The 25,690-nt window shown below is 38.5% G+C and overlaps 1 protein-coding gene across 1 annotated transcript; it reads left to right on the forward strand.

The window, feature by feature from the left end:
* LOC109826712 lies at positions 20,330-21,049 on the forward strand. The gene has a single exon (XM_020393730.1). The coding sequence runs from the start codon at positions 20,330-20,332 to the stop codon at positions 21,047-21,049; it is 720 nt and encodes a 239-aa protein (XP_020249319.1).

Genomic DNA, 25,690 nt, shown 5'->3' on the forward strand with positions numbered 1-25,690 from the left:
AAGGTATCACTGAAGATGAGGATCTAAATGTGCGTGCTAGTACATCTTGTGGCCAATGGATAGATGACACAGAAACAATGTTGAATGATATTTTTCCTCGACCTACAGAATATGATGTTGATGATAATGTTGAGGATGATATCGGAGGTAAAAGTGAAGGTGATATCAAAATTGAAGCTGAAGAGGTAGGAGATGTCGAAAGTGCTGAAAATATTGATGATATGCATTCCTCGGCAGAAATAAAGAGAATAATGGAGCTACTAGAAGATAGTGAAAAAGAACTTATATGATGGATGTACTGAGTAGTACAAATTTTTATTTATGTTGAAACTCCTACATATTAAGACACTTAACGAAATGTCAGATAATTATTTTAAAATGCTTCTTGATTTACTTCGGACGATAATTCCTGGAGGAGAAAATAGCATACCCTAAATAACTTATCAAGCTGAGAAGATTGTCTCCGCTCTGGCTCTTGATTATAATAAGATTAATGCATGTCCGAATGATTGTATTTTGTACCATAAAGCCAATAAATACCTTCAAGACTATCCAGCATATGGAGTTTTTAGGTGGAAGCAACACACAAATTCTTCAACAAGGATTATAACAGAGACAGGGGTAACACAGAAGAAAATTTCAATGAAGGTGCTTCGATATTTTCCATTAGCTCCTAGATTGCGACGATTGTACATGAACAAGGACATGACAAAGAACATGAGGTGACACAAGGAAGATCAAGTAGGTGATGGTATATTAAGACATCCTGCTGATGCTTTACCTTGGAAACATGTTGATAAAATTTATCCTCGTTTTGCTGATGATTGCAGAAATGTAAGACTGGGTCTATCTAGTGCCAGATTTAATCCATTTGGGGTAATTAGTTCTAGCTGGTCTACGTGGCCAGCTATATCAATGCCATATAATTTACCTCCATTGCTCTGTGTGAAACAACCATTTATGATACTGTCATTACTAATACCCGATATGCACGCATCGGAAGATGATATTGATGTCTACTTAGGGCCTCCAATTGATAAGCTGAAATAATTATGGTCTGAGGGTATTTTAGCATATGATGCCCATTTAAAAGAGTCGTTTAGATTATGTGCTATTCTATTGTAGACGATTAATAATTTTCCAGCTTATGCTAATCTGTCCGGGTACTCTACAAAGGGAAAGTGTACTTGTCCCGTATGTGGTCCGGAATTTGAAGCTCTTCAATTACCACATAGCCGAAAAAGTTGTTATTTGTTTAATCGAAGGTGGTTTCCCTTGAGTCATAAGTATAGGAAATTATCAGCTATGTTTGATAGCACAGTTGAGAAGAGAATGAAGCTGCATCGGCTGATAGGTAATGAGATCGTAAAATTACTTGAGGGGTTTCCAAAACTTAGGTTTGAAAAAATTATTATTCTAAATTCAACCCGCTCGGAGTTAGAGATTTCTTAAAGTCAAAAAAGTCATTGAAGCAAAAGCAAAAGGTCTGAAAAATACAAGTTGAGAACGAAGCCGAAAAATTACCTAGAGGATGGACTAAATTTAGTATCTTCTTTCAGAACGAAGCCGAAAAATTACCTAGAGGATGGACTAAATTTAGTATCTTCTTTCAGCTACCTTACTGGCAAAATCTTAAATTACCTAGAGGATGGACTAAATTTAGTATCTTCTTTCAGCTACCTTACTGGCAAAATCTTAAAATCCGAAGAACTTAAATATCATGCATATTGAGAAAAATATATATGATAACATAGTGTCAACTCTCCTACAAGATGCAAATAAGTCGAAGGATGACCTACAAGCACGCGAAGACATGACAGCTTTAAATATCCAGAATGATTTGCAAGCTCAAGATGTTAGCCTAAAAAAATTAAAATTGCCTCTGTCTCGTGTTACAATGTCAAATGAGCAGATGCATTTATAGGCATCAAAAATTACCTATAGGTTTCTACATATAGTTCAAGAAACAGAGAAGATGATGAATGTCATTATCTGAGTCAAGGAAAATTATCTGATGCTGACAAATGCATGAAGTGAGTTGACGAAGTGTACAAATCAACGGGACGGAAGAATGACGAAAAGATGATTCAATCGGGAGTTACATTTCACCCACGAAAGACAAAGTGTTACTTGTTTCTCGTCCACTCCACATATGATTCACCTATGGGAGATTGTATATCTCTTCTCTAAATTTCCAACGCACTTTGAATTGTGTCACTCTGAGATCGGACGTGAGAGTTAGAGGCAAAACAAGGCCGAGAGACAATGTGTTTCTCGGCTAAGGCTGAGACACAAAGTGTGTCTTGGGCCTGATAGAACTATTTTGGTCATGATACAATTTGAATCTAAAGAAGTTCAAATGAAAAAAGTTGTAGATCTCTTCATCATCTTTCTAATACATCTTGGAGAATCTCATTCTGAGATAGGACGTGAATGTTAAAGCCTCTGAAGAATGTCAAAAGATAAAAATTGTATATCTCTTCATCATATTTCTAATACATCTTGGATCACATAATTCTGAGATTGGACGTGAATGTTAGAGCCAAAACAACCGAGATGGTGCAGGCTATTTCACACCTGTAGGACACCAATGATGTCTCACATATTTTGGCCATAATGTAATTCGAATATGAAGAATCTCAAATGATAAAGGTTGCACATCTCTTCATTAGCTTTCCAATGCATCTTGAATCACTTCATTCCTAGGTTAGATGAGAGAGTTAGAGGCAAAACAACAGAGCAACACCAGTCGTGTCTCGGCCAAGTCCGAGACACAGGGTGTGTCTCATGCCCAAAAATGTTGTTTTTCGCCTGTTAACCATACGAAAATTAGTTTTTCGATAAGATTTTAGGATTTCTTCAGCCCAAAGCCTCTCTAACTGATTTGAAGCTATCTTAGAATGTGGTTAAGTGGTTACAACTGAGGATGAGATAAAATCGGTAGTTCTTATTGTTAGCCCCTAATGCTACTAGGAAAGAACCTTAGAGGGGAGAGGGGGGTGAATACGATTTATGCTAATCTAATCCGATTTAATACTAATTAAAATTAATTAACAAATATCCCAGCAAATTAGATATGCAACAAGATATATACGCAAGGATATACAAACAAGGATAAGTAAACAAATACAAAAAATATAGTGGATAAATTAGACAATGAGAGAAAGGCGATAGAGATAAATAAAATATAAGTGCACAAGCCAAACTCAAACACATAAGAAATGATCATGGAGTTCAGACCTTCCGTTCTATGTCTCCGCTCCCCACTCCTGAGGAGAAATCTACTATCACACCGGGTTTTCAATACTCACCCGAAAATGTTTACACCTCACACTCAGTTTTCTAGCTCACCGAAAACTTTACAATCAACACTCTTGCAATCACACTCTACACTAAGTGTTGGTCTCTAGCTCGTGTCTCCCTTAAGTGCTCAGATTTACAACCTCTCCCTAGGCTTTACTACTGACGCCACTCCTCTTGGGATGACCCCATCTCTCACCACACACTCCTCTTGGTGTACAAGTGTATTACAAAGTGATCTACACAATGAAGGCTCACAAATAAAAATGTTTGTTCTCTAACTAGATGAGAACTCAATTAAGCTCACTCTTAATGTCATAATCCCACAACCCTAATATATACTATGTATGCAAATATAATGAACTCAATGGTTGTGTGTGAACAAAGAGATATATTCAAAACATGTCTAAACTCAATTAAAATCTAGCTTATGGAAATTATGAACAAAACAATAAATAGCTAGAAATAGAGTTTAGAAAAACTTCTCTAGATGACAAGAGAGAGAGGGAGAAGAGTTGAATGCTCAAACACCAATGGATGATCTCCTCAAGCTCTTGTGAAATTCTCTTCACAAACCGAAAATTGAAAATGCTTAAAAGCTTTTTAAACACACTTAAACCAAAACTTAAACCATTGTTAAAACATTCTTAAACTTGTTTTCAAACATTCTCTTGGTTGGTGGGAGAGATAAATGCCATGTGGTATTTATAACAATCCAAGACATCAGCCAATACCCCAAGGAAATGACCAAAACCCCACACAAAAACAGAATCTGGAAATAGCCGTTATTGTGCAATGGTCATATTAGAGATCGACCGTAGTGCCAGGTTCGGTCGACCACAAAAGGCTGAAAGCTAGGGTAAAGTCTCTGGACAATTTACGGTTGACCGTCGTGACCACTCCGGTCGATCGCGAACTGATATTTCAAAAACACGGGTTTTGAAAACAGTTTTCTAACTTTTAAACTTGATTTAAAAATAGCAAACAAATTCAGAAAAATGTAATACTTTGGAAAATAATTGTAAACATGAAAATAAACATGTTACAAAAGAACTTCCCATTTATGAAATCTCATTAGTTTTTAAAATAGTTCAAAATATGAAAATGAACATACTTGAAATTTGATGTTTTGACTAAACCATGTTTTAAAACTTTAAAAAAAATGATTATAAGACTTGATAAAAGATATAAACTATTGTTGTTAAGTATATAAATAAAAAACACAATGTTTAATCAAAATACACATATTATGCAATAAAACATGATTTCATTGAATTAAATGAACTTGATATTGATGAAATTATGTATAAGCATATAAACATGAAACAAGTACGTATTTTCCAACTATATTCACTTGTTCCATATTTAAACTGGAAACCTATAAAACCAAAACATGTAAATATATATATATATATTAAACAAAATAGTGTATGTATGTATATGATTGAGCTTAAAGTACCAACACATATAATATAAAATCTAAACTAAATTACCCAAGATATCTTGATCTTCTATGTAGCTCAACTTGGTATACTTTGCAAATGAAGCTTGATCTTGGATCTTCAACTTGAATTGCAAGGCTTCATACCGATATTCCTCTAATCCCCATTGGATATGACCGTGAAAGCTGTAGTCCATCCATCCTCCAACATATTATTTGTCTATAATAGATAAGAAAACATAAATACTAAACAAATAATATTAGTTGTAGATTATTTGTTATAACATCATCAAAACAAAAAGGCCAACACTTATCCGAAAACAAAGCTTCTGAAGCCTATAAATATGGCCCTAGGGCCTTCATTTGTAGAGATCCAGAATTTTCATGCCTTAGCGAAACCCTGTCAGATTGAAGACTGAGGAGAAAAAATTTTAGAGAGGAGGAAGAGGTCTTGGCGAGTTCTTTAGCACGAGGAGGAGAAGAGTTCGAGAGATCTACATCCAGTTCATCCGTTTTTCTTGAGATCACACCTAGCTGTGATTCTCAAGAAGAGTGATTATCTCTCTGTTGCCGAGATAGTCACTTTAATTTCTTATCTCTTTTGTGAGGCAACAAAATCCTTTTCGGATCTGATCAGTTGGTGGTCCACGGATAAACCCCTGCACTGGCAAAGATCCCGCGCAAGCTGAAGACCAATAAATGATCTTTTTGCATGTGTTCTCAAGAAAGTTATAATCTTCTTATTTTTATTGTGTTATGAGACTTATAAAAAGTTCTTCCTTTTGAACTTATTGTAACGATTGAATTTGTAATGAGTCCCGTAATAAAGAAAATAATTTTCAACCCGAACACGCTGGTGACCACAGTGGGAGCCAACAACCTCACTGCTGAGGCTGTCGTGCCGCAGTCGCTGATCAAGATCCCCATGGATGAAGAAGTCGAATACGAGTTCGACCAGCAGAAGTTCGAGAAGTACGTCTCCTCCTCCTCCTCCAGATCTTCCTCTCCCTGCAAGCGCATGAAGATCACTTCCGTAAAGAAGGTTAATTGGCCTTCAGATCTAAAAACTCAAGGTGATAATCTTTTCTTGAATGCTGTTGAAGACTCCTCTCTGGCCTCTAAGGAAGTCGGATCTTGTTAGACCCTAGAGGGGGGTGATTAGGATCTAATGCTAATCTAATCCGATTTTATACCAATTAAAACTTGCTAAAGAATTATTCTTGTAAGATAGATATACAATATGATATGTGCAAGAATATGCAATATGAATAAAGAGATATATCCTAGTAAAGAGGTATATGATGAAATATATGCAAGGATATATAAATTAACACAAGGGTAACAATCTAAACTAAAGATACAATTGTGATACGACAATATAAACAATGCAAACACACAATATGATCATAGAGTTCGGACCTTCCGTCCTACATCTCCGCTCCCCACTCCCGGAGAGAAATCCACTATCACAATTGGGTTTTCTACGCTTACCCGAATAACGTTTACACCACACAATACGACTTTCTAGCTAACCGAAAACTTTATAATCCACGCTTGTGTAATTCTACTTTACACCCTCACAAGTGTTGGTCTCTAGCCCGTGTCTCCCTCAAGTGTTAGGAATTATAACCTACTTCTAGGCATTACCACCTACTGCACTCCTGTTGGGACGACCCTATCTCTCACCACATACTCCTCTCGGTGTACAAGTGTATTACAAGGTGAAACTCATAATAAACATAATACAACAAATGATTGTTCTCTAATATGGATGAGAACACAATAAAAGCTCACACTCTAAGTCACAAACCCACAACCCCAAATTATACTATAAATATAAATACAATAAGCTCAATAGGTTGTGTGTGAACAAAAACATAAATTAAATCAAACCAAACTCAATTTAAATCTAGCTTATGAAAATTATGAACAAAATAATAAATATCTAGAAATAGAGTTTAGGAAAACTTCTCTATGATAACAAGAGAGAGGGATAAGAGTTGGATTCTCAAACACCGATGGATGATCTTCCTCAAGCTCTTGTGAAATTGTTTTCACAAAACAAACTCTTAATTGCTTAAAATTTTTTTAAACAAACACTAAACAAAACTTTAAACTTTTTTTAAACCTTCTTAAAACATTCTCTTGAGTTGTTTAGAACTGAGAATATGTGAGGGTATTTATAGGAATCCCAAAGCCAAGAGAAAACAAGGCAAAAAGACCAAAAACCTAAAAACAATACAGTTTAGAAATATAGCCGTTACAGTGTTATGAGTCGACTTAGTACTGTTCATGAGTCGACTCATAAGTCGCTGTTACAGGCTAAAAATCAACATATGGGTCGACTCATAAAATTCATGAGTCGACTCATCATGCATGTGTCGACTCATGAAGTCATGGGTCGACTCAGCAGAAACAAAACACACTTTCTAGCACAGTTTGTGAGTTGACTCATGACATGCATGAGTCGACTCAACCTGATGGGTCGACTCATGATATTATGAGTCGACTCGTCAGAAACAAAATATAAACTACATAATAGTTTATGAGTCGACTCAACACTGTTCATGAGTCGACTCAAGACATGCACATTGTCTGTTTTAAACAGAAATCTGATTTTCAAACCTCTTTTAAAAATAGCAAATAAAATCAGAAATATGTAAAACTTTGAAAAATGATTGTAAACATGATAATAAACATACTACAACCATGAAAATGTCATCATTTTGCAAAATAGTCCAAAACATAAAAATGTAAACATATGAGTTTTGACATTTTAGCTTAACCATGTTTTGAAACATTACAAAATGATTATATAGACTTTAATAAAAGATGTATATGATTGTTATTAAGTCCATAAACCAAGAAAATAATATTTTCACAAAATTACATATTTTGCAAACTTTTCGAAAACAATAAATACGATTTCATTGAACTAAATAAAGTTAATATTGATGAAATCATATATATGCATATAAGTATGAAATAAGAAATGTATTTTCAATTGTATTCAATTGTTTCATATTAAAACTTGAAAACTCAAAACCATGTATGTATATATATAACTAAATATACATAGAAACCAAAACTTAACTTATGTCTATATATATATAACTATATATATATATACAAAGAAACTAATAAAATGTGTGTGCATATTATATTGAGCTTAAAGTACCAACACACATAATATAACACCTAAACTAAATGTTACCCAAGCAATATTGATCTTCAATAAGCTTGACTTGGTACACTTGCAGATGAAGCTTGAACATGGATCTTGAACTTGAATTACATTGCTTCAACCACTATATCCGCCAACCTCCATTTGATATGATCGTTATGACGTAATCGATCCAACCTCCAACTTATTGTTTGCCTAGATTAGATAAGAAAATACAAATACTAGACAAACAACATTAGTGGTAAATTGCTTGTTAAACACCATCAAAACAAAGAGGCCAACAATGAAAGATATCCGATGCAAAACTCGACCTCTCTCACTGGAGGTAAACTCGATATGTCCTGAAAGATATCCGATACTCTGAGACCACTTGCGTCTCACTCAAATCGGCACCCCGATCCCGTATCATCACCTCCTCAACGTATGCTAGAAATAACTCCGCAAACTGGTTGCCCTGTGAGGTCGCTATGATCAACTCAGACCCATCAAATGCTCGCAAGCTTACTGTCTTCGCAAAATAGTCAATACTCACATGGTAGGAAGATAGCCAATCCATACCAAGGATAACATTAAACTTAGACATACGCCGGATGATCAAATCAATCACGACTCAGAATCGTCTAATCTGACGATACATCTCCTACAGATATTCTCTAATAGGGATACCTCCCCTAAAGGAGTAGAGACTGATGAAGGTATATCTAAGGAATGTGCTACAAGCTGAAGCCTATCCATGAAGGTGTGAGAGATAATAGAAAGTGAAGCTCCTGAATCAAACAAGATTTGAGCTGGAAATGAATTCACTAAGAAAGTATCTTCCACTATGGCTTCCCTCTCCTAGTGAACACACAGTATGGTTGCATAAATTCTGTCAACGGCTAGTGACTGTTGTGCTGCTGGCAGTGGAATCTATGGAACTATTTGTTAAGTCAAAAAACTAAGAATACAACATTTTCATAAAATACAATAGAATATGAAACATATGACTATGTATATGAATATATATTTGTTTCATATTTATAAAATCAAACCAAACCAACTTATCCACGTAAAAACAAACATATATGAATATAAATATTTATTTATATGCTTGTAAAAACTTTGTTTGTGCATAAACCAAAAGCCAAATTGTGTATGTATATATAACTATATATATACATAGAAACCAATAAAATGTGTGTGTATATGACATTGAGCTTACAGTACTCAACACACATAATATAAACTCCTAAACTAATTATACCCAAGCTTGTGATCTTCAATGAATCTCTACCTTGGTACACTTGTGGATAAAGCTTGAACTTGAATCTTTAACTTGAATTACATAGCTTCACTCCACGATTCCGCCAACCTCCATTGGATATGATCGTTGTGGCGCAATTCCATCCATCCTCCAACTTATTGTTTGTCTACAACGAATAAGAAAACACAAATACTAGACAAATAAAATTAGTGATAAATTGTTTATTAAACAACATCAAAACAAAGAGGCCAACAGATATGATGCTCGTGACAACTTCTCAAAGTTCACGGAGCTGCCCGTTGATGGCGTGTCGATGCTGACGAAAAGGGCTTGTCAGAGGTGCCATCATCGTCTTGCCCGCCAATTCACCAAAGCTTTTATCCACGTAAAAACAAACATATATGAATATAAATATTTATTTATATGCTTGTAAAAACTTTGTTTGTGCATAAACCAAAAGCCAAATTGTGTATGTATATATAACTATATATATACATAGAAACCAATAAAATGTGTGTGTATATGACATTGAGCTTACAGTACTCAACACACATAATATAAACTCCTAAACTAATTATACCCAAGCTTGTGATCTTCAATGAATCTCTACCTTGGTACACTTGTGGATAAAGCTTGAACTTGAATCTTTAACTTGAATTACATAGCTTCACTCCACGATTCCGCCAACCTCCATTGGATATGATCGTTGTGGCGCAATTCCATCCATCCTCCAACTTATTGTTTGTCTACAACGAATAAGAAAACACAAATACTAGACAAATAAAATTAGTGATAAATTGTTTATTAAACAACATCAAAACAAAGAGGCCAACAGATATGATGCTCGTGACAACTTCTCAAAGTTCACGGAGCTGCCCGTTGATGGCGTGTCGATGCTGACGAAAAGGGCTTGTCAGAGGTGCCATCATCGTCTTGCCCGCCAATTCACCAAAGCTTTGGGACAAGTGGACAGACTCTGCTACCAAGTGGATCTAGAGTTTAGAAGGCGCCAAGTGGCTAAGCCATCGCCACAGCAAGCATCATGATCATCCTCCCAACCGCCGACTAACAAATGGGTTCGTGTCAAATGAACCCGTTCTACTCTCGAGGAGCGCATCCATAATTAAAAAAAGAAGAGGTGGTTAAAGAGCCACAAAGATCTAAGCAGGTTTGGGTGCCAAAGTCTAAGATAATGCTTAAAACTACACCGAAGACAGTTACGGTGCCTCTACCTCACATGAGACCCTAGTCGTGTCTCTTACTCAATTCCACTTCCAAGGTTGCTCCCCAACCTTCATTAGTTTCAGATCCCACTCCTCCTGCTCCTGCACCTCCGGTGAATCCCTACGACAACATGGATCTCTCCAAATTCACAATTCCATTGAAGGATCACCTAGATCCTCTATACGAAGATCGAGGTAAAACTCCTATCAAAGAATGCTTGGGTCCAGGCAACAAATCCCGAGTAACTCTTTAGACTGGGGGTCATACACGACCTCCCAACAAGACTATTCCTGTGAACGCCTGCTTGGGGGTGCGTGTAGAAAACCAAGAGCCTGTTAGGGTTTTACCCCCACAAAGGTGTGATTACAAACAAGTCCGATAGACGATAGCATTATACCTAAAAGAATAAGTGAACATCTGATAGGTTGCGCTGGCTACAACACTGACGAGTTATACTATCAGACTGGGGGTGAGTCTCGAAAGAGAAATACCCTAAAAATAGACTCTCACTATCCTTGTGAGAGATTAATCAAGGTAGTACTATCAGAATGTAGCTGCCCTAAGACCGCTCCACGGAGGGTCTTAGTATTCGAAAGGATCTCTACTAAAGCGTCCAAACCTAGGCCAAGGTGCTTCCACAAAAGAAGATCAGCCGATCAGGGTGGCAAAATTTCAGAAGTCACCATTAACATGGTCAATAAGAGGTAGTCAACTTGGTGTCCTGGTCCCGATCCTTTCCCTGGAGCATCTCAGCATCTCACTTGGCTATGGTCCAAGGCTATCAGATCTAGACCGAGTAAAGAAAGATCTTCGGATGATGAAACATCAGATACATGCTCCGTAATTTGCTCTGATAACACCGTGTCTAGTACGGGGTGATCTCGAGAAGCATTTGTTAGACCTCTAGAGGGGGTGTGAATAGGGTCAATGCTAATCTAATTCGATATTAATGCTAATTAAAACTAATTAACAAATATATCCTAGCAAGATAGATATTCGATTGAATTAAAGCAAAGATATATAAACAAGGGGATAATAAATAAGAAAAAATAGTGGACAAAAGTATAAACTCAAACAAGCAATATGATCATGGAGTTCGGTCCTTCCGACCTACGTCTCCACTCCCCACACTCAGGGAGAATTCACTATCACAACGGGTTTTCGACGTTCATCTAAAATGTTCACAATTTGTTTTTAATGCTTACCGACAAACGTTTACAACACACACAATATCAACACACTCTATACCCTCTAAGTGTTGGCCTAGCCCATGTCCTCTTCGTCAAGTACTCGGATTTATAACCTCTCTCTAGGCTTTACAACTGACGCCACTCCTCTTAGAATCGACCCCGTCTCTCACCAACCACTCCACTCGGTGTACAAGTATAATACAATGTGTAACTCATAATAAGGCTCAAATACAAGTTTTGTTCTCTATAATAGATGAGAACTCAATGTAAGCTTACACTCACAATATAACAATCCCACAACCCAATATATAATGTATGAATTACTAAAAGCTCAAATAGGGATGTGTGTGATAAAATGAGTTCAATAAGATCTAACTTAAATAGCAAACTAGCAAGAGTATGAATATGAAAAATTAGTAATAAAATGCTAGATATATGAGTTAGAAAAACTTCTCTATCAAACCAAAGAGTAGATGATGAAAGATTGAGGATGAATTCCTGAATTGACAATGTAAGCTTCCACTTTGTAAACAAACACCAAAACTTGAGAAGAAACAAACTTTTTATATCCTTTAAAACTTTTGTTAAAACCCACTTAGATAATTTTTAGAAGTGAAACAGTAAGTGGTATTTATAGGATGGAAAACCAAAGCTCAAAAACCAAGAAACACAGCAAAAAGATAAATACAAAAGGCTAGAAAAACTAGTCTTTAGGCCATCAGTCGACTGATATTGTTCATCAGTCGACTAATGAGCTGACCGTTATAGGCAAACTGGCAGCTCATCGGTCGACTGAAGACCTCATCAGTAGACTGATAGATTATCAGTCTTAAAAACAAATAGTTTTAACAATGTTGGATGTTTTCATCAGTCGAATGATAACAGGTTTTCAGCCTGTTATGAATAGTAAAAATAAATTTCAAATCTCTTTTAAAAATAGCAAATAAATTCTAAAAAATGTAAAATTTTGGGAAAAGTTTATAAACATGAAAATGAATATATTGGAAAAGGAATTTTTCAATTTGCACTTACCATTTGTGAAAACTTAGAAATATACAAAAACACTAAAATACATGTGTATTAAAACATGTTAATTTTGATATTTTGCTCAAATCAAGTTTTGAAAACTTATATAATATTTTTATGGACTTAATAAAGCATGTTTATAATGTTTGTATAGTCCAAAGTATATTAAATTATATTTTGAATAAAAATACCTATGATTTGAGAAATTTTGCAAAAGAATGTGTGTGTAAATTTGAGCTTGAAGAATTAGCACACATTACATATAAACCTATACTAAGTATACCAAGAATGAATCTTATGAAGCTTGAACTTTGATTGGCTGACTTGATTTGCATAGGCTTCCATATCAATGTAGCTCATTTTCCTGTGTATACTAAACAACACAAAACAAAATGCACCTTAGCTGGATCTCGCTGGTGCCACCTAAACGGTAGGTAGGCGGCGGATGTGTGACGTTTGGAGTTGTCGTTCGTGCACCTGTCCCCAATAGAAGAATGAGTGATCTGTTCCCCTGCAGATCATGGCCTTACCACTCGGTCCCCGATGGCCAGCGGGGGATTCGGTATAGCAGCTCACGTTCGTTAAATTATTTGTTAAATCATCATCAAAATAAGAAGGCCAACAACATTCATTATCATTACAGAGCAGATGGCTCAGCTCCTTCAAGAAGCCTTGGCTAAGCAGAAAGAGGATTTCAAAATTGAGATGGAGATGTTCGTACAACGATTAAGGATTTACATGCCCAGCAGCTCCAAGAGTTGTCAAATCAGTGTGGTGAATCTAGTCATTGCCATACTACAAATCAGCTAGATAGTGACTCAGAAGTGGAGGAGAATATCAATGCCGATACTCCACCTGATGATAAAAAAACTCGAGATGGTCCCGACACTGGGGGTGGTCCCACCATTCCTCTTCAAAGTTGCCCAAAGAAAGATGAAGGCGAAGATCTGAAAATGAAAGACCTCGGGAACAGGATCAATGCTTTGATGTCTGCTCAAGAGGTAAAGAAGGCCAGTATTCCGTGTCCTTATCCGAGGGAGTGGGGATCAATTTTGTATCCGACAAAGTTCAACTTGATAAACTTCACATCGTTTGACAGAAGAGGTTCGCCTACTCAACACTTGATTTACTTTAAGTCCCACTTAGGAGTGATCTCCGGAAATTAACCACTGATAATCCAGTCATTCGTAGGCACCCTTCACGGGGGACGCCTTCGATTGGTATCGACATCTCAAGCTAGGGAGTACCTACTGCTGGGATGATATGGAAAGCTTATTCCTCGACAATTTCTTCGATGACGACACTGAAGAGTTAATTGGAGCTCTTCTGGATGAGAATCAAGAAGACGAAGAGTTAGTTAACACATTTGTCAAACGCTTTCGAAACAAGGCGGTGAACTGCTGAGATCCGGTCACAGAAAAGTTCATACTCTAAACTTACCATCATAATCTCTCCATCGATGTCCTCGAAGTCATGGGGGTTGTCCCCTCAACCACCTTAAAAGAATTAAAACTACATGGAGAATAGGTCGAGTACTTCCTCAAAAGAAAGGAGCTTGAGAGGGGCCAACCGACGTCTAAGGTACCTGTAACTGCTGACGATATTCATCAACAACTACATTGGAGGCAACAAGGGACTCTTAATATGAAGTTGCAGAAGGAATATTCTTTTAAAGATGATGAAGTTCTAGCCATCTTCAAGTACCTCCTCACCAATGATAAAATCAAGCTACCACTGATTACAAATAAGGAGGAAGCAAACAAGACTTAGGATCCTAAGTACTACGCGTACCACAAGAGGGTTCATCATGCCACCAAGACTTGTATTACGCTAAAAAATAGCATTCAAGCCTTGGATGATGTCGACATCATAACATTGAAATGAGCCGAATGAGAATGGTATTGTTAGACCCTAGAGGGGGGGGGGTGATTAGGGTCTTAAGCTAATCTAATCTGATTTTATACCAATTAAAAGTAATTAATAAGTTATTCTAGAAAGTATAAAATACAACAAGATAAATGAGCTAGGATAAGCAATATGAACAAATGAATATATCCTAGCAATGTGAGCTAGGATAAGCAATATGAACAAATGAATATATCCTAGCAATGAGATATTACAATTATATGAGCAAGGATATATAAACAAATGAATATATCCTAGCAATGAGATATTACAATTATATGAGCAAGGATATATAAATCACACAAGGGCGAACAAACTAAACTAGATAGTGGGTTAAATAAACAATGAGCAATACACAAAGTCGATATAAGATATGTGCATGAAAATAAGCACGCCAATGCAATCACAAACAAATGATATGATCACGGAGTTCGGTCTAACCACTTGACCTACGTTACCGCTCCTCATCTTGAGGAGATCTCCACTATCACAACTGAGTTTTCTACGTTTACCCGAATAACATTTACACCACACAATACGGTTTTCTAGTTTATCAAAAACTCTACAACTAACACACTCTTATAATCCCACTCTACACCATCTCAAGTGTTGAACTCGACATGTCTCCCTCAAGTGCTCGAATACAACTTCTCCCTAGGTTCATCAACCGACGCCACTCCTCTTGGGACGATCCCGACTCTCGCCACACACTTCTCTCGGTGTACAAGTGTATTACAAAGTGAATCTCATAATAAGCATAATTATAATAAATGATTTGTTCTCTAATACAATCTGAGAACTCAATTAAGCACAACTCAATGTTACAATCTCTCACAATCCTAATATACTATGTATGTAAATACTAAAAGCTCAATGTGGGTGTGTGTAACAATGAGATAATATAATCAAATCTAAACTCAATATAAAAACTAGCTTTAAAGAATGATAATCAAATAACTAAGCAAATGTAAAGCTAGATAAGAGTTTAGAAAACTTCTCAATAGATCAAGAGGTGGAGGGAGAAAAGTTGGAAGCTCAAACTTCAATAGATGATCTCCTCAAGCTCTTGTGGAATTGATTCACAACACCAAAACACTCAAATGCTTAAAAGCTTATAAACACACTTTAAACAAACTTAAACCCTTGATTAAAACTTTGTTAAACCTCTTGGATTGCTTCTCAAAACTTAGGTATAAGGGGGTATTTATATGAAACCTCAAAGCCAAGAGAAAACCAAGAAAAGACCAAAAAACCAGCTCAAAAACGGCTCTGGAAACTAGCTGTTGGAACATGAAAAGACAGTGCGGCGGTCGACCGTGGAAATCTCGCGGTCGACCGCGAGCAGCAAAAAGGAAAAATTGGGCGCTGGAAAGTCTCTGGACTGCATACAGTCAACCGTCACGGTCGACCGCGAGCCATCAAAACATATATTGAGTCTCTAGACTCAAAACGATCGACCATGGCAGTCGATCGCAAACTGACACTAAAGAGAAACAGGTTTTGTAAAACTATTTTACTGACTTTAAAACCCTGTTTAAAAATATCAAATAAATTCCAAAAAATATAAAACTTTAGGAAATGATTGTAGACATGATAATACACATGCTACAAGAAGTTGTAATGAGTCCCACAATGAAGAAAATGATTTTTGACCCGAACAACATCGATTTTGTGAAATTCTCAAATCGGTAAAGTCGTCGGATGGTCACTTTGCTAACATTTCAAATAATGTCCAGTTGCAAGAGAGAAAACTCTTATAATGTCTAGTTGTAAGAGAGAAAACTCTTAGGTCTGAAGACCCATGATTATCACGTTCTTCTTCATCAATTGCTCCCAATTACAATCCGTAACAATATGGAAAAATAAGCGTCAAAGATTATTATTGAATATTGTAGATTCTTCAGAAAATTATGCTCTAAAATCATAGATGTTGATGAATTTAAAAAACTTGAATCTGAGGTCTGAATTATTCTATGCAATATGGAAGTAATATGTTAGACCCTAGAGGAGGGGTGATTAGGGTCTTATGCTAATCTAATCCGATTATATGCTAATTAAAACTAATAACAAGTTATCCTAGCAAGTATGAAATACAATAATATATGTGAGCTAGGATAAGCAATATGAACAAGGGATATATCCTAGCAATGAGATATACTATGAGTTATATGCAAGGATATGAAACTAAGGGTGATACAAACATAAACAAGATAAACAAGATAGTGGATAAAATGAACTAAGAGCAAATGACAAAGGCGATATAAATAATAGGCATGAATGAAAAAGAACACCAATGACAAACTCAAACACACGATATGATCACGGAGTTCGGACCTTCCGTCCTACGTCTCCGCTCCCTACTCCCGGGGAGAATTCCACTATCACAACCGGGTTTTCTACGCTCACCCGAATAACGTTTACACCTCACAGTATCGGTTTTCAACGCTCACCGATCAACGTCACTCCTCACAATCGGTTTTCTAGTTCACCGAAAACTTCACAACACACTCTCGGTTTTCTAGCTCACCGAAAACCTTACAACACTCACAATGTAACAAATATAAATTTGTTCTCTACAATAGATGAGAACACAATAAAGCACAACTCAATGTTACAATCTCTCACAACCCTAATATACTATGTATGCAAATACAATAAGCTCAAGTGGGTGTGTGTAACAATGAGATTCAATAAATCAAAACTAAACTCAATTAAAATCTAGCATATAGAAATTATAAACAAAATAATAAATAGCTAGAAATGAGTTTAGAGATTCTTCTCTGAATAACAAGATGGAGAGATGGAGATTGAAGCCCAAACAAGAAGATGATCTCCTCCACTTGTGAAAACTAAAACAGCTTTAAACTAAACCCTTAAACAAGCTTAAACAAGCTTAAACACTTTTTAAAACCCTTGTTTAAAAACTTCTTTGCTTGCTGAAAAGAGATCAGCAATGGGGTATTTATACCCACTTGAAATCTCAGCCAAAACCCCAAAACAGAAATTCTGTAACGGCTAGAAAAATAGCCGTTGGGAGAACTGACAGCGCGTCGGTCGACCGGTGCGGTCGACCGAAGAGCTCTCGGTCGACCGGATCGGTCGACCGACAAACTCTCTGTCGGACACTAAGCAAAGGAAACAAGAGCGGTCCGAAATCTGACATTCCAGAAAACTATTTTGCTGATTTTAAAACCCTGTTTAAAAATATCAAATAAATTCCAAAAAATGTAAAACTTTAGGGAATAATTGTAGACATGATAATAAACATGCTACAATGACTGTTTTGCAAAAAGGACTTTCCAAATGAAAAATATCATTATTTTACAAAATAGTCCAAAACATGAAAATATGAGATACTTGAATTTTGATGTTTTGACATAAACCAACTTTTGAAACTTTGTAAAATATTTTTATAGACTTAGTAAAACATGTATAAACTGATATTGAAGTCTATAAACTAATAAGACAATATTTTCACAAAATTACATATTCTATGCAATAAGTACTAAAACACAATAGAGTATGTAATATCATAAAAACCAAAACACATGTATGTATATATATAACTATATATATGCATAGAAACCAAAACTTATGTATATATATATATAACTATATATATATATATATATATATGAAGAAACCAATAAATGTGTGTGTATAGATATTGAGCTTAGAGTATATAACACACATAATATAAAATCTAAACTAAATTACCCAAGCTAGATCTTGATCTTCAATAAGCTCTTCTAGGTAATCTCGCGGATGAAGCTTTAACTTGGATCTTGAACTTTGAATAGCAAGGCTTCACCGACATTCCGCCAACCTCCTTTGGATATGATCATTGAAGCTCTATTCCTTCCATCCTCCAACACGTTGTTTGCCTAGAATAAATACAAAAACACAAACACTAGACAAACAACATTAGATGTAAATTGTTTGCTAAATCACCATCAAAACAAGAAGGCCAACATAATATTCTCTCCGTTATTTTTTACAATTATGGTCCATCTTACCCAGCATCTTGCAAGAGAGGCTAGAATTGCTAGTCCTGTTACTTATTGTTGGATGTATCCGATTGAAAGGTTAGGGTTTTTGTTACATTCATTAATTATATTTGCATTTCTAAAATTATCTTGCTAATAGTTACCTCTTCTTTTAACTTTAAGATATTTAGGCTCTATGAAACACAATGTTCACAATCGAGCTCGTCCAGAGGGCTCGATAGCCGAAGGATATGTGGCTAACGAATGCTTTGTGTTTTCATCATATTACATGCGTAAGAAGAAAACCACATCTCAAGTACCTGATAAGGAGAGGAAGCGTGAAAAATATCCAAGATCTCTCTTAGATCAAATTCATGTGTATGTGTTGGAAAACCTTGATATGTTCGAAGACTATCGAAGGTAACAAATAAAATTAGTAATATATACGAGAAATATTTATTTTACATATAGTTTATCAATACAAACTTATATATTGTTTATATAGGTGATATCTGGAGAAGCTTAAGAATGAAATAACCGGTAGGAATGCTGCGCATAATATTCACAAAAGACATAAGAAAGAATTTTCTGATTGGTTCGGAATTGATGTAAGTGTATTACAATTAATTGTTGAATATTCATAATATAACATCACCTAAATATTCTCAAATTGTTTGGCATAGGTTAAAAAATTACTTCTTGATGGCAAACATTACTGTAGGCATATAAAATTGCTTATAGGTCCCTTAGCTCAGCTCGGCGCAAACCGACAAACCAACAAGGCAACGAGATTGACTAGTCGCACGCAAGCAACGGAATACGTCCATTCGCGTGCGGGATCAAGCCAAGTGTTCGAAGAGTCAACGAGTCATCCAACCAAGGGCATACTCGGACGAATCACGATCGAATCAAGATCGGTTTCGGACTCGAACTCAGAAGTGGATTTACTGCCTAATCGGGATCCGGATTTACTGCCAAATCAGGTCAACGAATCAAGTCTGGATAAATCAACCACAGAACCGAATCACAGATAGAACCAAGAGCGGAAAACGACGGAACAACACACCCGGAGGGGCTCGGCTCAAACCGAGCCACCTCAAGGTGGCTCGGCCTAAGCCGAGCCACCCTGAGGTGGCTCGGCCCAGTGCCGGCCACCCAGAGGTGGCCGACAGATTTCTGTGCGCGGGCACAGTAAAGAGAGCCTATAAATAGGCCACTTGGTTCATTTGTTCAAAGGTTGGAAATTTTGGAGGCGAAGCTCTGCTGAATTCAAGACTCGAAACTTAAAAAAGATTGGAGCTTTAGGACTTCGGGGACTCACTCTTCCAGATCTGGTGCTCAGCGATCGTCAACGCCAAAAAAGGCAGGTGTTCGAGAGGACCGGATCTCAGATCTACGCAGACGTACTCCGGATCTAAGCTTGGTCTTAGATCCCGAGACTTGGACGATTGTTTCCTTGGTGAATCAATCCTCCCCGGCTATTATTTCCTTTGTGGAATAATACCCGTCGTACTGCTTAGATCTGATCGGATCTAGATCTCGCGGTGGTCCACGGATAAACCCCGGCGCAGGCAAAGAACCCACACAAAGCAAGAGACCGCAAAACAGGATCTTGCGATTCGTTCGACAAATAAGGAGAAAGTTGTAATTTTCTTTATTTCTTGTGTTATTTGATTTTCGTTGTAACCGGATCTAAAAAAGACCGGATCTTTGTAATCGATAAACTATTACAAGAATTTGCAATGGAATCAATGATGAAGAAAGCAACGATTTTCACCGCGAACAGTTACACGCCTGCTTGAGGAAGGCTCACAACGAGGTTTTCCTGGTATGCTTGGGAGCATCGACTGCATGCACTGGACATGGAAAAACTGTCCAACTGCCTGGCAAGGTATGTATACTGGACATTTTCATGAACCTACAATTATTTTGGAGGTCGTAGCTAGCAAAGATCTTTGGATATGGCATGCCTTCTTTGGACTGCCGGGGTCTCACAGTGACCTTAATGTTCTACATCGTTCACCAGTTTTCGCACAACTTGCGGAGGGAAGAGCTTCACCGTGCAACTATACTGTCAATGGCCACGAGTATAATATGGGATACTATCTCGCCGACGGGATTTACCCAGAGTGGTCCACATTAGTGAAGACTATTCCAGCACCTCGAGGAAACAAGCATAAGTACTTTGCTCAACAACAAGAAAGCGCAAGAAAAGATGTTGAGCGAGCTTTTGGCGTGTTGCAAGCTCGATTTGCGATTGTTCGTGGACCAGGACGTTTCTGGCAACCTTGTGTGCTGAAAGACATCATGACAGCTTGCATCATAATACATAACATGATCGTTGAAGATGAACGAGATTGTCAATTGGACAACAACTTCGACTTTACTGATTCGGTACCAGTCGTTGAACCTTCTCATGTGCAGACGGTGCCTCTAACTGAGTTCATCCAAAATCATCATCGGATCAGGAACACGCAAACACACAAATCACTAAAAAATGATTTGATCGAGCATCTGTGGCAGCTCAAGGGATCCATCGACGAGGATTAAGTTTCTTTATGTCTAATGTAATTTCAGAAAAGGAGTTCAAGTTGTTGTACTACGCCAATTTCATTTTCAATAAAGTAGTTGTTTTCATTCAATGCCAAAATTTTCAACTTCAAGTACAATCATAAATCTAATACAAGATAATATTTGATAATTAGGAAGAACTAATGAGGATGCGATGCGAGTACAATATATGATAATTAGGAAGAACCCTTGGACATCCACCTCTCCAATATCTCTGCCTGAGTTTGGGCCCAATGAAGAAGCCCAGAATGACTCAACACGCTGGGGGTCGCCGTCACCTCCAGTATAACAAAGAACTCAAGGCAGCTGCGCTCACCAACTTGCGCATCGAAGTCCAAGAGCACGCTGAAGACTCGCGCCCACAAAGGCACGTTTCGAGGCGTGTAACTTTTGAAAGCCCAAAGAAGGCGATCCAACCTCAGATGGAAACATTATCATCTGATAGTGATAGTGTTATACCTGAGAAGTCGTGCCCGCACACGATAGGTTACTCCGACTGTCAAAATGACGAGTTGTACTATCGTGCTGGGGGTACGAATAGAACCAGGAAGAGGAGTCCCCGAGAACAGGAAACTCAATGCCCCTGTTCCAAACTCATTCGGGCGGTATTGTCTGAATGCAACTGCATTAAGGCAGTTCCCGAAAGAGTTTCAGTTTTTGAAAGACTTAGTGCGGAGACGCCAAAACCAAGGCCTAGGCGTTCCCAACGAAGAAGAAGGATGGTTGAAGACGGAGAATTTCCGAGGGTCACCACCAATATGACCAGCAAGGGGACATCGGCACGGGATGATTTCGAGTCGATTCTGGAAGCATCCCGGCGTCTAACCCGTCTGCTGTCTGGAGCAATCGCACGAGGAACTTATGGTAGGGTTCGGACAAGAGTACCTTCAGAAGGTGAAGAGTCGGATACCTGCTCCGCAGTCGCATCAGATAATACAGTGTCCAGTGAGGGGGAACCCCGCGAGTCACTGATGATAAGCGCGGAACAAGTGGCCAAGATGCTCGAAGATGCCATAGCCAAACAACAGGAAAGCTTTAGGTTCGAGATGCAGATGGCCATGCAGACTATGAGAGAGATGCATGAGCAACAAATTCAGGCACTGACGAACCAGCGAGGTGAACCAAGCCACCGTAACCAGGTTGTTCAGGAAGAGGAGCACACGGATAGGGATGAAGCTCACAATGCCAATAACCCTCCCGTCAATGCAGGGGGTGGTAACGAGGATGCCAACGAAGATACAAGTGAAGACTTGAAGATCAAAAACCTCGAGAGTAAAATCAACACATTGATCTCCGCTCAAGAGACGAAGAAAACAGGCATTCCCTGTCCATACCCAAGAGAGTGGGAATCGATCCCATATCCGGCGAAGTTCAATCTAATCAACTTCACGCCGTTCGATGGAAGTTTAGTCTGATTAACTTTACGCCGTTTGATGGGAAGGGTTCCCCCACTCAGCATTTGATTTATTTCAAATCGCACCTGGGTATTATTTCTGGCAATGAGCCTCTGATGGTGCGGTCATTCGTCGGCACTCTTCGCGGAGCCGCCTTCGATTGGTATCGCCGCCTCAAGCCAAGTAGCGTGAACAGCTGGGACGATATGGAGACCATGTTCCTCGCCAACTTCTTCGACGACGACACTGACACCTTCGTCAAAAGGTTCCGGAACAAAGCGATGAATTGCCGGGACCCGATCACCGAGGAATTCATTCTCCAGACCTGCCATAATAATCTGTCCTTAGACGTATTGGAAGCAATGGGGACAACACCGTCTGACACTTGGAAGGATCTGAAGGTCCGAGGGGAGCAGGCTGAGCGATTCCTTAGAAGGAAGAAGGCCAAGAGGAACCAACCGACGGTTAATCCGTTGAACTCAAACTTCGCCTCTGGTAGTAAGGGCAAGGCACCTGCAGCTGCTGGTGGTGCTAATCAAGCGTCACAACAGCAATCTCGAAGGTAGCAAAAGACTTCGGGTCCGAGACTCCAAAAAGAGTACTCTTTCAAGGACGAAGACGTTCCAGCCATCTTCGAATCCCTCCTTGAAGGTAACAAGATCAAGCTACCACCTATCACAAATCAGGAGGAAGCTGACAACACTACGGACCCAAAGTACTGTGCATACCACAGGAGGGTCGTTCATCCCACCAAGGATTGATTTACTCTCAAGAATAGCATTCAGACCTTGGTTGAAGCCGGCGTCATAACGCTAAGGTAAGCCAATTGAGAACGGTAAAACTCCAAAGAGTATACGAGTATAAACTGTTTCTCAATCCTCCGACCGGTATAAGAGGTTAAACTACTCCCTGATACTCCAATAGGTATATGAGTCTAAACTGTTTCCCCACTTTTGACGGGAAGTTCCTGGAGAATATTAAGCTAATATTCTTAAGGATAACCCGGTTAGGTAACTGATAATAATGTCCGAACCAGTTCCGCAGAGGAAACTGGGGGTGGACGATTTATGTAACGGGAAATTCTCAAAACCACAGCAATGTAATGAATAAGAACTCCCATTCAAATTCTCACCGTGTCTGTGCACTCAACACTCTCTCTGTTAGAGTCTGGACGTAAGGTTCCCAATTGGTCAAACCTTCTTATAGTTAGGACCACAGTTAAAATCCCCTCTCGATTCTCCCAATGAACGAGTGGTCCACAAATCAAGCGATCAAACCTTCCTACAGTTAGGATCGTCTTAAACCTTCCATTCGGTCAAACCTTTCTACAGTTAGGACCAAAACCAAAATCCCCTCTCGATTCCTCCAATGAACGAGAGGTCCACTTTCAAATCGAGTGATCAAACCTTCCTACAGTTAGGGTCATCTCAAACTCCTGCTTGGTCAAACCTTCCTACAGTTAGGACCAAAACCACAATTCACTCTCGATAAACGAGAAATTCATCTTTAGTTCGGTAATCAAACCTTCCGACAGTTAGGGTTATCCGAATCTTTTCGATTCTCGGAGTGGAGATCCCACTCTCAGTTTCACCTTTCCGGATTCTGGGGGTGGAGATCCCACCTCGAGTCTCCTTTCCAGTTGAAGATAGAATATAAAATTCTTCTTCTTCATTGTCGGGAGATAGAATATAAAATTCTTCCTCTCCCATTTCGGGTTCGTCTTTGCCCCAAGAGAAGACACCACCTTTTTCAAATCCCAAAATCTGTGCCTCACAGGTACAGGGAATTTTATCCCGAATCCTAAGTAGGGATAAGTCAACGCCTAACACGCGTTGCCGGTTTAGTCTTGTTCCGTAGAAAAAAGACACCAGAGCTCGATTCTGGGGTATTCTATCCTGAAACCTAAGCAAGGATAAGTCTGTGCCTAACCCGCGCTGCCGGTTAGTTCTTAACCGTTGAAAAGAACATCCGTCCACATATTCAACATTGTGGCAGGTTGTTATTAATAACACCAAAATCCATGCCTTACACGCATGGGGAATTTCATCCTGAATCCTAAGAAAGGATATGCCGACGCCTAACACGCGTCGCCGGTTTAGTCTTTTACCGATTGAAAAAGACACCAGAATACCAGTCTGGGGTATTTTTATCCCGAAGCCTAAGTAGGGATAAGTCAACGTCTAATACACGTTGCCGGGTAGCCTATTCCCGTAACAATGGCGAAAAGTAGGGATAAAGTCAACACCTAACACGTGTTGCCGGGTAGCTTATTCCCGTAACAATGGTGAAGTCTACGTATTCGAAGTCGTAGCAGCAAAGTCTAAGAGAATTCACTCTCTCAGCACAACGTTACATGCGGAACGGATTTAGACAATCCGCATGCTAGCCCGACTCAAACGGTAGTCGGTAAAGGCTAATCAAATCCGTTAAAGGCTTGGGGTTAGCCAAAAATCCTAAAGTCAACGCCTAACACGCGTCGCCGGGTAGTCTATTCCCGTGAGAAAGACGAAGTCTAAACAATGGCAAAGCCTATGTATTCAACATCATAGCACAAAGTCTCAGAGAATTCACTCTCTTAGCACAATGTTACATGCGGAACGGATTTAGACAATCCGTATGCTAGCCCGACTCAAACGGTAGTCGGTAAAGGCTAATCAAATCCGTTGATGGCTGAGGATTTGCCAAAAATCCTATAAATACGAAAGTCACTGACGCATCAACTTCTTTAGTTGGTCTCGTGACCTGAGCAACATACGACGTTCAAAACCCTAAGGTCTACGCCAGACAACGCGTAACCTTAGGTCAACGCCAGTCAACGCGTTGCGATCAAAAAATTCAATTGATGGCTGAGGGTTTGTCAAAAATCCTATAAATACGAGAGTCACTGATGCATCAACTTCATTAGTTGGTCTCGTGACTTGAACATCCAACGACATTCGAAACCCTAGGGTCAATGTCGGACAACGCGTGATCCTAGGTCGACGCCAGTCAACGCGTTGCGATCAAAAATTCAACGTACGACGTTCAAAACCCTAAGGTCAACACGTAACCCTAGGTCAACGCCTATCAATGCGTTGCAATGAAAGAATCAATACTCCGAAAAGTATACGAGTATAAACTGCTTCTTAAATACTCCAATAAGGTATATGAGTATAAACTGTTCCCTAATTTTGGTTGAGAAGTTTCTGGAGAGTATTTTTCTAAAAAATATTCTTAAGGATAACTC

The sequence above is a fragment of the Asparagus officinalis genome, chromosome 10, assembly GCF_001876935.1.
Source record: "Asparagus officinalis chromosome 10, Aspof.V1, whole genome shotgun sequence".
In the NCBI taxonomy this organism is placed as follows: Eukaryota; Viridiplantae; Streptophyta; class Magnoliopsida; order Asparagales; family Asparagaceae; genus Asparagus; species Asparagus officinalis.

Coding starts and splice junctions, on each gene's coding strand:
- LOC109826712 (XM_020393730.1), top strand. CDS start 20,330: ATGCTTGGGAGCATCGACTGCATGCACTGGACATGGAAAAACTGTCCA.